This window comes from Gobius niger, assembly GCF_951799975.1.
Source record: "Gobius niger genome assembly, chromosome: 3".
Taxonomy (NCBI): Eukaryota; Metazoa; Chordata; class Actinopteri; order Gobiiformes; family Gobiidae; genus Gobius; species Gobius niger.
In genome coordinates, this window is record NC_136854.1 from 41,393,639 (window position 1) to 41,407,895 (window position 14,257).

Below are 14,257 nucleotides of genomic sequence, written 5' to 3' on the forward strand. Positions count from 1 at the left end.
GAGGTTCTTAAAGAGACAGAGGCCTATTTCAAGACATTCACTACAGCCATTTTGAGAGAGACATTTTATACAAGGCAGTTATTCTAATTTACTGCATTTACAGACCAACAGAAGGTCATCATTGTAGTGTGATATAGACTGGTGGTGCTATGTGATTGAAAAAAGCATAATACCCCCTCTTTAATTGAAGGAAGTGATCATTTCATTTATCGCCCACAACCTTCTAAGGACAGTCAGACGGTAGAGCAGATCGTCCAATAACCAAGAGGTCGATGGTTCGAGTCCTGGCTCGACTGTCATTGAGTCCCAGAGCAAGACACTTCACCCAACACCTGTATAAGTGTGAGTGGTTGGAGGTGGGGGCGATGGCACAGATTGGCAGCCTCACTTTCGTCAGTCGACCCCGGGGCAAGTCGCTTACCACCTCCAAGTGAGGAATGAGTGAATAAAAACTACAGCGTGTAAAGCCCACCACAAGTGTAATCCATTATTATTATTTTTATTTACATAACACACACTTTAAAGGTTACAAAAAAAGCCTGCCCCTTAGCAATCTGAATCACAACGCTTTCCTCTGAGCAAACGCAGTCTCAGACGATATGCCTTTTCTTCCTTTTTAATACATCATTATAAAAAAAGAAGCCAGTCTTTTTAACGGCTCTTTTAAAACATCCCAAAGATTCGGCTCCAGTTACAGAGCCTTGAATCAAGTCTCTCGCTCCGAACCAGGTCACAGACTTTTAATCAGAAGTGAAATCTTAAAGGAGACTATTGCAGACGAGCTTTTACACAGCGATAGTGAAGATACAACAAGTGCACACGCGACTCCACAGGATAATTATAGTGGCTGAGTGGTTTGGAGGCTCAGTTCCCGTCCGCAGTGATCACGGTATGAGTGGAGACGGTGTCGTGTTGAAGACGCTGGAAAAGAGTTAGAATCACATTAGGACATGCAGAAAGCACGAAAACCAGCCTGCAAGATTTTTGCTTTAGAGCAGCCGTGCGAAAACAAACTGCTCATGTTTTAGACCGACATCTTTCAAAAAGGCTGGATTTTGTGGCGATCGTTTGCTTTTTTAAAGGAACAGGCCATCGTTTTTACTAGGGATGCACCGATACCACTTTTTCTTAAACCGATACGAGTATGAGTACTTTGATTTAAGTACTAGCCGATACCGAATACCGATACGAGTACAAGGCATTTTCTTCAACATTCTTACTTTTTTCACAGCAGATTGGTTTGTAATTAGTAAATTTACTCATGTACATTTCCTTAAGTAAAGTTGGCGACACATTTAAGAGCAGTTATATTAGAATTGTGCTGATGCCATTTATTATTTATTTTTATTTTCATTCAATATAATTTTTTATTTTTATTGCACTGTCCATCATAGACAGAAAAGCCCATGTCCTAAAGCTCCCAATGCCTGAGCTTTATGCATTTATATATTTATATTTAACAATAGTATTGAGATGTTACTTAAATGGTCTCTTTTCGTCTTTACTTCAGCTCCTGTAGATTTTCTCGTGTGTTTGTAGTAACTTAGCGAGAAGCTACAGCGTTTTCATTGTTCTGCTGCAGCTCATTTTCCCTCAATATAAACATGCTGTATGTCTTTCATTTGGATTTTCTGAGGACTTTTTAGTCGCCGGGTTAGTTTTTCAGATGAATAAACCCCTGGGCATAAAACGGCGTCAGAATGGCCCAAACTGTTAGCCGCGAGTTAGCATCGTTAGCCTGTATGTTGTAAACACTGCAGACGCTGCAGCTCTAACAACATTAATTATTATCGGGACCTTATGAATGAGTACGAGTATGAGTACAAGCCTGTGGTATCGGCCCGATACCCGATACTGGTATTGGTGCATCCCTAGTCTTTACATACTGAGATACGTTCTTACCTGAGCTTAGACGAGTTCATGTGTACCTGTCTGGTCTTCCCCCGTGCCTTCTATCACGTAAACACAGCGCAGACGGCATTAGCATTTAGCCTCTCCCTCTCTCCTCTATAGCTCCAAAACAGGTCAAGATAGAAGCTACCGAGCTCTTCCACATTTTCCCTATTTAAATATGGTTACGTGAAGTGTTACATTACAAAGTATAATTACACAAAATTAAACAATGTGGATTTTCTAAGCGGATAAAAGGGGGAACTATATTGTAAGGCGTAATAATACCAGGAGTAGTTCGGCCTCGACGTACTCCTGGTATTATTGGATTTTGTAACACTTCACGTAACCATATTTAAATAGGGAAAACGTGGAAGAGCTTGGTAGCTTCTATCTTGACCTCATTTGAAGCTAAATTGGAGAGAGGGAGAGGCTAAATGCTAACGCCGTCTGCGCTGTGTTTACATGACTGAGGGCACGCGTGAAGACCAGACAGGTCCTAAAGAACTCGTCAAAGCTAAGGTAAGAACATATCTCAGTATGCAAACACGGTGGCCTGATCCTTTAATTTGGGTCCGAAGTGCCGTCATGCACGAGCTTAATATAGAACCTGCAGTTACGCTCAAGACCTGAGGTGGCACTAGTGAGTATAAAATGACCAACATGCATCTAGCCCCTTTAACATTAGCCTTTAGCTCCTGAAAGCTCTGCCCTTAAAGGATTCAGATACAAGTTTGTCATTTTATACTCACTACTCCCGAATTAACACCTTTTTGAGCGACGGTGCAGGATTTTAGAGGCAGTTGTGGTGAACAGGTCTGAGCTCATTCTACACATTAGGACATGGCTGGAACATGTAAGGGGAGGATACATAATTTTAACATTTTTAAACCCCGTATAGTCCCTTTAACGACCGCTGGCGTTTCCTTTGGAGCAGGATTCACAGTTGTTGTTCTTACGTCGTAGATCTGAAAGCTGTTTCTCTGTCTGTAGAGGAGGAAGCAGAAGACTCCGGAGATCACGGCCTGAGCCAGAGTGAACAGCAGCAGCGCCGACTTCACGCCTTTGCTCAGCTTCTGCGGACGCAAAACGGATCAACACTAGTACATTTGATCTGAGCTTTTTACACATAAATGTTCACCAGAAAATAATTACCAGGTGGAAAAAAAGTGTTAATTGAACCTTCAAACAAATAAAAAAAGTAAGAAGTAAGAACATATCTCATACGGTGGCCTATTCCTCTGAAGTGGGGGTTTACGTCAGTTAAAGCTTTAATTTTTTACTTAACCTCTTAACCCCCACCTGAACTGAGCACATTTTCTCAAGTTTAAATCTAAAGGCTTCTGGAAAAAAGTGTCAAAATAATAATTATAATAATAATACCAGGAGTAGTTCGAAATCCCGCACAGTAATCTTCACTTTACTGCGCGGATTTCGAACTACTCCTGGTATTATTACGCCTTACAATATAGTCCCCCCTTTTATCCGCTTAGAAAATCCACATTGTTTAATTTTGTGTAATTATACTTTGTAGTGGAACACTTCACGTAACCATATTTAAATAGGGAAAACGTGGAAGAGCTTGGTAGCTTCTATCTTGACCTGTTTTGGAGCTATAGTAGAGAGAGGGAGAGGCTAAATGCTAACGCCGTCTGCGCTGTGTTTACGTGACTGAAGGCACAGGGGAAGATCAGACAGGTCCTAAAGAACTCGTCAAAGCTCAGGTAAGAACATATCTCAGTATGTGAAAACGGTGGCCTGTTCCTTTAAAGGGGCAAGATGCAAGTTAGCCATTTTATACTCACTACTGCCACCTCAGGTCATACATGTATCTGCACCTTCTATTTTAAAGGGATGTTTCAGGATCTTTGACATAGGGCCTCATTTCCTCGTTATCCAGAGTGTTGCTGATTTCTGGAGATATTTTTTTTTGTAATTCATGCAGTTCTTATATTTGAAGAGTTTTGTGGCGCTAGGCTAGTGCAAGACTAGCGCATTTCTATAATACTGTCTGACCCGCTCCACAGAGCACCTGAGGCAAACCACTTATAACACCAGACTAACCATATACATGTCTGTGTCCATAGAGTCATGTTTGGAATATAACTGACCTGCATCACATGAATGATCGCATTTTGAGGGACTATTTTCTAGCAGATCACTCCGCCGCTGCGTAGCTTATACAACCACGAAGCTGATGCTGCTCAAATATAAGGTATTTTAAAGACATTTATATGGTTAGTCTGGTGTTATAAGTGATTTGCCTCGGGTGCTCTGTGGAGCGGGTCACACTGTTTTTAATGCAGGCTAGCTGATACCGTAGAAATGCGCTAGCCTAGCACTAGCCTAGCGCCACGAAACTCTCCAAACATAAGAACTGCATGAATAACAAACAAAAAAATCTCCAGAAATCAGCAACACTCTGGATAAACTAGGACTACAGTTTGCTTTATTGAATGTATCAGCCTTCAAATGCAATAAAACCAAACCAGACAAAGGACAGACTGGAAAATAGATTACCTAAAGGCCTGCTGTATCACATTTGATACACACACTTTTCCACCCGTGTTTATTCTACGTGTCATCAAACATTAAGTGGTTTTGCTTTGCACCAGTCCATTAAATATTCTAACAGTTTTTCTTTCCTCATAACAATAAAACACCAGTAGCTCATTGATTCCTGGCAGGCCCAAATATGCATGAATACTGACCCCTATTGGATTACCTGTGCATTACTAGCATCTGATTGAACACATCAGATTTTTTTTAGGGGAAAGCTAGGACACTGTTAATGTAGAGGTCTCTGAAACCCATGCATCAGCTACAGGTTTGTGAAAAAGCCCCAAAATGGCGAGCGTGGGGTCGATAATATTCTCTAAAAGCTTGTTTGTTCATTAATTCCCGGAATCCGCCTGTTATGCCCCAGTTTTTTTTCTGAATGGTGACCTTCTCTCTATTGAAATGAACAGAGGAATGTTGTGGAGCGGCCAAAGTCACCGACGTGATCCAGTTATTACATTAACACTGGGCCAGAGTGAAAACAAACCAAGACAATGAGGCGGTGGAATAGATTGTGATTACATGAATATTAAAATGTGTTATTTTCTTTAATATTGAAGCAGTGGGCGGTTTATTCGGCGCTTCAGGACAGACCAGAGTTAGTGTTTTCATTGGAGTGTGTTGGAGAATGTTATAGGAGCAGCTCATGTTAGGTTTAGACGATGACTTAAAGGAATAGGCCACCGTTTTTACATACTGAGATACAGTGCCTCTAATACACCTACTAATACACCTTGAGCTTTTGCACATTTTGTCATGTTTACAACCCTAAACATAAAGATTTTATTTGGAATTTTTTACTGAACGTTCACACACAAGTAACAGACAACTGTGAAGTGAAAGCAAAATGATCCATGATTCTGTTATTTTTCAAAAAATAGAAAAGTGAAAAGTGGGGTGTGCATAAGTATCATACAGCATTTTCTGAGTGCATTAAATTGCCTTTAAATCATTCCTAATGACTCCAGAATGTTCACAGCTTGGCCTAACGGTTAAATAGAGGCACCTGTGTGTAATCTACTCTCAGTTTAATTACAGCTGTTCTGTGAGGGCCTCAGAGCTGTGGTCACTAAACAACACCATGAAGGTCAAGGAGCACCAGAGAGGTCAGGGATAAAGCTGTGGAGAAGTTTAAAGCAGCGTTAAGTTATACAAAGATTTCCCAAGATTTGAACATCTCCCGGGGCAACTGTTCAATCCACCATTCGGAAATGGAAAGAGTAAAGCACCACTGAGAACTTACCAAGACACGGTCGCCCATCTAAAATATTAGATCAAACAAGGAGGACACTGGTCAGAAAGGCAACCAAGTGCCCCATGATAACTCTGGAGGAGCTGAAGTCCTGCCGCTGAGCTGGGGGAAACTGTACATGGGACAACTATAAGTCGTATCTACACAAATCTGGCCTTCATGGACGAGTGGAAGAAGAAAGCCATTATTGAAAGGAGGCCATAAGAAATCCCGTTTGAAGTTTGCTAGAAGTCATATGGAGGACACAGCTCCATGTGGAAGAAGGAGCTTTGGTCAGATGAGACAAAAATTGAACTCAAATGTAAAACGTTATGTATGGAGCAAACCTGACACTGCTCATCGTCCTGAGTGCACCATCCCCAGTGTCAAATATACAGGGGGAGCATCATGCTGTGGGGCTGCTTTTCCTCAGCGGGGACTGGGGAGATTGTAAGAATAGTCGGGAAGATGGATGGACCCAAATACAGGGACAGTTTGGAGGAAAACCTGCTGGAGTCACAAGAGAACTGAGGCTGGGGCGGAGATTTACCTTCCAGCAGGACAATGACCCTAAACACAAAGATAAATCTACAATGGAATGGTTTAAAAGAAAACATATTAATGTGTTAGAATGGCCCAGTCAAAGTCCTGACCTAAATCCTATTGAAAATCTGTGGAAAGACCTGAAAACTGCTGTTCACAAACGCTCTCCTTCTGATTTGATAGAGTTGAGTTTGATTTAGTAGGCTTGTAGAGTAAATCTTGTAGAGTCAGACCCCTAAAGACTTGCTGCTGTTATTGCAGTAAAAGGGGGTTCCGCAAAGTATTCATTCATGCTGTATGAATACTTATGCACGCCCCACTTTTCACTTTTCTATTTTTTGAAAAATAACAGAATCATGTATCATTTTGCTTTTTCACTTCACAGTTGTCTGTTTCTTGTGTGTAAACTTACAATTCAAAATAAAATCTTTATGTTTAGGGTTGTAAACATGACAAAATGTGCAAAAGTTCCAGGTGTGTTCGTACTTTCGAGAGGCCCTGTAGATGGACGTAAATATTTGTTTTCCTCGCCACATCTGGATTCAGCAGATCCGAATCGTGAGCGCATTCTTGATCTCAACTTCGGACCATTAAGGCCGGCGCTGCGGCAGTTCATCTGAGGTGCGTTCATGTGGGATTACAACACATACTGGAGCGCATCACTTCAAAAGCTTTTTCTCAAACCGGGCTTTAAACGCGCGATTTATCCTTTTATCTAAAACAAAACAAGACACGTATGTCGGTGTTGCAAAAGAGAGAGCAAACGTAGCTCTTTTGTGCAGGTTAATAGGAAGTTGGCAACACACTGCAAAATGTATTTAACTAGATTAGTATAAACATCTCAATTTGAGCACAATAATCCAAATTTTAGTTGTTTTGACTGGTTAAGAAGTTCTTGGGCATTTGTCCTGGATTATTTCACTTGTTCTGAGATGTTTCTGACTCGTTTCGATACATTTCATCCTTATTTCAGGTCATTTTCTTTGCCAATGGGGAAAGAAAATTGGTCTTGTCTCATTGGCAATTTTACTTTCTTATTTCAAGCGAGATTTACCCTAGAACTGGTCTGAAATGTCCTCAAACAAGCAAAGTAAACTTGGTCCGTTGAGAAAAAGTGTCTAAATGAGTGAAAACCGCTCAAAACAAGATACATTTCCTCAATTCAAGTCATTTAAGCCAATGCTTGATATTTACTTTTTGTAGTGCAAACAGGAGTTTAAAGGAATAGGCCACAGTTTTTACATACTGAGATATGTTCTTACCTAACCTTAGCCGAGTTAATATATCCCCGTCTGGTCTTTGTCCGTGTGCTCTGTCACACAAACGGAGCACATACGCAGCCTCTCCCACATGTCATATACCTCCAAAAAAGCTCACGATAGAAGCTACCAAGCTCTTCCACGTGTTCCCTATTTAAATAAAGTCACGTGAAGTGTTTTCAAGCGAAGTATATTTACACAGAAATGTAGCATGTCGATTTTATAAGCAAATAAAAAGGGGAACTATATTGTGAGGCGTAATGATATGAGGAGCAAAACGTCCGCGCAGTAACTCCTAAAGACTTCCCCCGCTCACTTCCGTCAATAGAAGCTGCGTGACTTGTACAGAGCCTTTTACAACAAGCAGAAAATATATTTTCGGAAAATCCTACCTCATGGTCGAGGTCCTGAGTCCTGTGTCGTCGTCCGGGGTGAGTTGGAAATCCGTGAAACATTACTACACTATATACTTTCTGCTTGTTATCACAGCCCGGCACGATGCACGTAAAAGGCATCGTTCACAAGTTATCGACGCTTCTTCAACTGTTCTCTGCGAGCTCTACAAGTCACACAGCTTCTATTGACGGAAGTGAGCGGGGGAAGTCTTTAGGAGTTACTGCGCGGACGCTGTGCTCCTCGTATCATTACGCCTCACAATATAGTTCCCCTTTTTATTTGCTTATAAAATCGACATGTTACATTTCTGTGTAAATATACTTTGCATGAAAACACTTCACGTAACTTTATTTAAATAGGGAACACGTGGAAGAGCTTGGTAGCTTCTATCGTGAGCTTTTTTGGAGCTATGTGACATGTGGGAGAGGCTGCGTATGTGCTCCGTTTGCGTGACAGAGCGCACGGACAAAGACCAGACGGGGATATATTAACTCGGCTAAGGCAAGGTAAGAACATATCTCAGTATGTAAAAACGGTGGCCTATTCCTTTAACATGTTCCACCTGAAGCCTGAGTCCTGGCGATGGTTTCTGTGTCTCCGCTGCTCCTCTCGTCCCTCCAAACAAAGCTTATAACGGCCTCGTTTTCTGTCACAGCCCAGAGACTCCTCTGTGCCTCTGCAGGAGGTTAAAGGCGTGTGTTTTTCCCCGCGAGTCACTGCAACCTCAGTGTGCGAGCTCTCATAGATAATAAAGGAGGCGGCTCTTTGGGCTTTAGGCACTCGTTTGACTCGTTTCTCTAAAGGATGCTCACACCTGCCTGTATGTTATAATATTTCTAAGTTCTAGATCGAGCTTCTAAAATAGAGATTTTGTTGCGAGAGTATAAAGAAAACCTAATTTGTAGCACCTGCACACACTGATCCGAGTGCGTGCGATCTATCGGGCCGGTTTCCACACATAAACACAGGCGCTGTTGGGCGGGGCTTGGACGCTCACCGTGCTGTAGTGCAGGTCGTCGCAGTTGTCGTACATCTGTTTGATGCAGGGAGTCGTCGGGTTTCTCTCCAAGTCCACAGAGTAGATGATGATGGCCATGACGGAGAGGACGGTGGACACGACGCTCCCAGCTAAACTAGCGTAGAGCTAAAGAGGAAAAGAGGAGAAAGCCATGTTGGGCAGGGCAGTGGAGGGAGAGACAGACAGACATAAACCTAAAGAGAATACATTTTAAGTTGAAATTAGGTTTAGTATTTGTGAGTTATGGGTTTTTCCCGTGCCTAGGGCTGGTTACCGTTAAATGATAACAGTATCGGAAAAAGAGTTTAGGTACTACAAAAGGTACTAAAAAAAAAGTATCGAAAGCAGCTACCAAAAAAATATCTAGATCCAAGTTCTGATGCTGTTGGTCCAGGAAGTGCATAAAGGAAGTGACTTGGTTGTTTCAGCTCAAATAAATGATCCCCCCCCCACACACACACAGTTTGGCCTAATTTTTATAAATGTTTCCCTCTTTTTTTTGCCGATTTTTACACACGGTTTTACTTTTTATTGCCAATATTTTCCATCCATTTTCTTCCGCTTTATCCGGGGCCGGGTCTCGGGGGCAGCTGTCTCAGCCCAAACTTCCCGGTCCTCGCACACCTCCTCCAGCTGTTCTGACCCCGAGGCCACACCAGCTCAGGGACATAGATCTTGTGTGTCAAACGCAGGCTATAGCGTAACATTTTGCCACTCAGACTTAGTGCATTTAAGGGAGAAGTGCTGGGGTGCAGACGCTTTATCCTCCAACCAGATCGACTCTGCGGTCGGGGGAGGGTTGTGGGGGAGCGGGAGGTGAACATGTGCTTTTGTTTTGTTTCGCGTTCACGCCAAGCGGAGCCGATCAGAGCCACAGCGGAGCCGATCAGAGCCACAGCGGACGCTGTAGCTCTTTCTCTCTCAAGACATGAACATTGATTAGCTCACGATGGGGTAAATAAAGTTTTTAGTTTGACCCGTGAGAGCCAAAGGTCTAAGGAAGAACACAAGGAAGCGCGATGTAAACGAGGAAGTGAATGTGAGTGGTGCCATCAGAGCGGTCACCTCCTTTTGCGACGCCCTCTTACAAGTGGCGAAGGCGCAAAGCACAGAGCGCCGCCACAAAACATTAGAGCCTGCGCCCCTCCATGTTTTTTCAATAAATTAAATTACTAATATTTTCCCTATTTTCCTTGAATTTTTCCCTTTTTATTTTTTGTTTGTTTTTTGCAACAGTTTCTCTCAATTTTACCCGAAATGATTCCCCATTGTTCACACTTTTCTTGACAATGGCAGACAATTGTTCTGTTTTCTGGTTCTCGATGACAAATATTTTGGTAAAGGTATCGGAAAAAGTATCATTAAAGAACTTGTATAAAAAAACGTGCACCTTTATCAATAATTTATAGTATTGATGAAAGTATAAATATTGAGCTGCTACACAATAATAAATATTCGATTTGTGTTGAGACTTAATAATCAGCAGCAAATGCTCCACTAAAAGTCTGTCCTTTTCATGAATAATTTAGACCAGACTGAAAGTGTTTAAGTGAATTGCTTTGTAACATCAGTCTGGCTCTTGCCCAGTTAAAAGAGCCCTCTCCGTTTAATGTTTAATTATTTCCTACTCGTGTAATTGTCTCCAGGAGACGGTCGATCTGACCCAGTAACTAAGAGTCCAGGCTCAATGTAAAGACAAATGTTAAGCCGTCCAGTCAGCCTGACCCTCACACTGGTCCTGGACTCGTCATTACTTGGTGATATCAGATCCACCCTGGGAGATCGTCCAGAGGGGGGCGCTGGTGTGAAAAGACTTCTGTGACTTACATTATTCATGGTGCAGTCTTTGTCCAAAAGTATTGCAACAGATCCCGCAATGACAAACTGTAGAGACAAAAAAGGCACAAATTATGGTTTTAACAAAACAATGGAAACAGACGATGCAGGTCAGTGGTTCTCGACTGATGATATTTTACGTTATTCAACACAGATCGAAGTTTATCTGTGTTTTATGGGTTGGAATGAAAATCGTATGTGTGTCACGGCTCGTCATCCTGCACTGAACCATTTCAACATAGCAGCACGGTAGCGTAGTGGTTAGCATCTCCGCTTCGATTCCCACCTGGACGGGGCCCAGAGCCGTGGGAAGATGTTTTATTTAGGGGGCGCTGAGGGACTAAATTTACCCCCAAAATACTTTTTCTGTGCATAAATCCTATTGATTAACCTCTTAACTCCCGCCTGAACCGAGAGCATTTTCTCCAGTTCAGCTTTACCCAAATCCTGTAGGCCAGCATAACGCCTCATTTGAAAGCTAAGATCTACAAAAGTCATCTAAATGGATCTTTTTCCTCACGTCATCAGATTTTTATCCATCTTTTTTGGGGGGGGTATTCAACTCATTTTTTGTTCTTGTTTTGTCATTTTTTGTTCTTTTTTTTGTGTCATTTTTGTCTTTTTTTGGTCATTTTTTTTGGTCATTTTTTGTTCTTTTTTGTCTTTTTTGTCTTTTTTTGTTCTTTTTTGTCTTTTTTTTCGTCACTTTTTTGTCACATTTCCATCATTGTTTTCGTCTCAGTTTTGTTGCTATTTTCACACCTTTTTTCCAGAAGCTTTTGGACTGGGGTAAAGCTGGAGAGAATGTGCTCGGTTCAGGTGGGAGTTAAGGGGTTAATATTGCCAGTTCACAAACTGTCCACCAGGGGGTGCTGCAGCGCCCCCAGCACCCTGGGTTGCATGTTTGCGCAGTAACTCCTAAAGGTTATTGACGGAAGTGAGCGGGGGAAGTCTTTAGGAGTTACTGCGCGGACGTTTTGCTCCTCGTATCATTACGCCTCACAATATAGTTCCCCTTATTATCTGCTTATAAAATCGACATGTCACATTTCTGTGTAAATATACTTCGCATGAAAACACTTCACGTAACTTTATTTAAATAGGGAACACGTGGAAGAGCTTGGTAGCTTCTATCGTGAGCTTTTTTGGAGCTATATGACATGTGGGAGAGGCTGCGTTTGCGTGACAGAGCGCACGGACAAAGACCAGACGGGGATATATTAACTCGACTAAAGTGAGGTAAGAACATATCTCAGTATGTAAAAACGGTGGCCTATTCCTTTAAGAAACTACTTTTTCAGCACATTGTGTCAAAAGAAGACTTTAAGAAACACTACATCAGGAACAAGTCTTTTCAGTATCTAAGGAATATAACATATAACAGGGAGAGGCTGTGAAATCCACGGGCCAGGTCCAGTCGACTGAAGAACAGTTTATAATCCACCAGGCTACTATTACTTAAAGGGACTATACGGATTTTAAAAAATGTTAAAACTAAGTATTTCCCCCTACATGTTCCAGCCATGTCCGAATGTGTAGAATGAGCTCAGACCTGTTCACCGCAACTGCCTCTAAAATCCTGCACTGTCACTCAAAAACGTGTTACTTCGGGTCTGAATTGCCGTCATGCACGAGCTTAATATAGAAGCTGCAGTTACACGTATGACCTGAGGTGGCAGTAGTGAGTATGAAATGGCCAACTTGCATTTAGCCCCTTTAAACAAAATACAGAAATATATTAGTCATTACTATTAAAGTAACTCGAGTTTACAAGTGCATTTAAATGGTTTGTATTGACGTACGAACGCACAAAATGCCAAACTCCCCCAAACAAAATGCACCGAATGAAGTTGGGTTCTGGTGTTTAAGATCTGCAGATGTGACTAACATCTGACTGCACTTTTGCTCGATGGCATCATTGCAAAATTCACTTTATACTTTGCCAAAAGTAACTGAAAGTAACTGAAAGTAGTGTAACTCAGCTACATTTTTGAAACAGTAACATGTAATCCAAAAGTATTACACAATAATCTAAAATGTTTAAAGCTATAACTAGGGCTGTCACGATATTTACTATATCAACTTATCGTTCAATAAATAACAGATGAACGATATATTGTTGGGCTCGATATTTATCGTCTGTACATTTATTAGCATTTCCCCTATTTTTTCTTTGTTAAACTTTGATTTTTAACTGAAGCAAATTGAGTTACATTATAGTTCCTGTTTATTGCAACTTGTGTGGCATTTTAGGATAAGATGACGCAGTTTTAGAACAAAGGTTTCCTGTCATTTTTATGCCTGAGAGTTGACAGTGTCCAGTATCATTAGTCAATAATATCATTTATCGCGATACTTTCCTGCCTCAATATATCAAACTTCAAATTTGTTTTTGTGACAGGCCTAGATGTAACTACTAATATGGAATACTTTTTTGGGGGGTTTGCAAAAAAAGACAATGTGTGGATCTCAGTGCGATGTAGACTTTGGTGATGTTGCGATACATCGTGGCTTCACCTCATATTGTGATACGATATCTTTTGCGATATATTGTGCAGCCCTAAAGGTCGGTTCTCTTGCCCTATACCAGTTGGGAACCACTGACGCAGATGATCTCTGAGTTTTACTGACAGTGAGGCCGGTCCACCAGGGCACGCCCGTCCACACCACCTCCGTGTGCTCCGTCAGGTGCAGAGGGATGGAGTACATGATCACCATGATCCCCAACATCAGCTGACTCACCTGCAACACAAGAACATCTCATGGAATCTCAGTGTCTCAGGACAAAGGACAGTGATGCTTGACCACCTCACCCCCAGACACTTGGGCTCTCCTCGCTGCACCGCGGCCCTCAGCTCCTGCTTACTGTCCATCAGCTTCACTGTGTTGGTGTCCTGCAGCACCTCCACGGTGAGGTTCCTGGTCACCGCCACCGCCATCGTCTGCAGACACAAGGACACGCACGGAATCATCGTCTGCCGTCCACTCTAATTATAATAATGCAGTAGTCTTATATAACGCTTTTATAGTGCAGTATTCACTCCATACTCGGTGATGGTCAGCGAGGAAACCAGTCTGCGCACATCAGCCCCCACCACCACCACCCACTCACTCACTCAGACACTACATCCACCAGGGTGTTTCCCAAACGGTCTCCCATCCAAGTCCTGCCAGGCCCTTCCCTGTTTAGCTTCGAGGTCTGACGGGATCGGGCAGAGCAAAGGCGGGACGGCCACTACTCACAGTCAATGTTATAAGACTTTTTGTGAACATATTTATTCAAATTAGTGGTGGGTGTTAGAGAAATAACAATGGTGTTCGAGAGGATAGATGAATGACAGGCAGCAGTCTGGATGTCTTATGCAGGAGAAGTTTATTTACCATCGGTGCGGGACCCGGAGACATGAACTCCAGACCTTGCGCTGGTCCTACCATTCAAGTCTGTCTATACTTCCACAGAAGAGGGATAAATACCCTCTCAGAGCGTCAGACTGATATGCAAGATTTCAGTGGCTGAGGGATGGC

At 42.2% G+C, this 14,257-nt stretch overlaps 1 protein-coding gene across 1 annotated transcript; it reads right to left on the reverse strand.

The window, feature by feature from the left end:
• Positions 1-487: 487 nt before the first annotated feature.
• tmem176 (transmembrane protein 176) lies at positions 488-13,671 on the reverse strand (the record flags this gene model as incomplete). The annotated part of the gene is made up of 6 exons (XM_079553503.1): positions 488-921; positions 2,850-2,966; positions 8,876-9,022; positions 10,724-10,780; positions 13,364-13,469; positions 13,541-13,671. The coding sequence occupies 6 exons, from the start codon at positions 13,669-13,671 to the stop codon at positions 865-867; spliced, it is 615 nt and encodes a 204-aa protein (XP_079409629.1). The 3' UTR covers positions 488-864.
• Between the last annotated feature and the right edge of the window lie 586 nt (positions 13,672-14,257).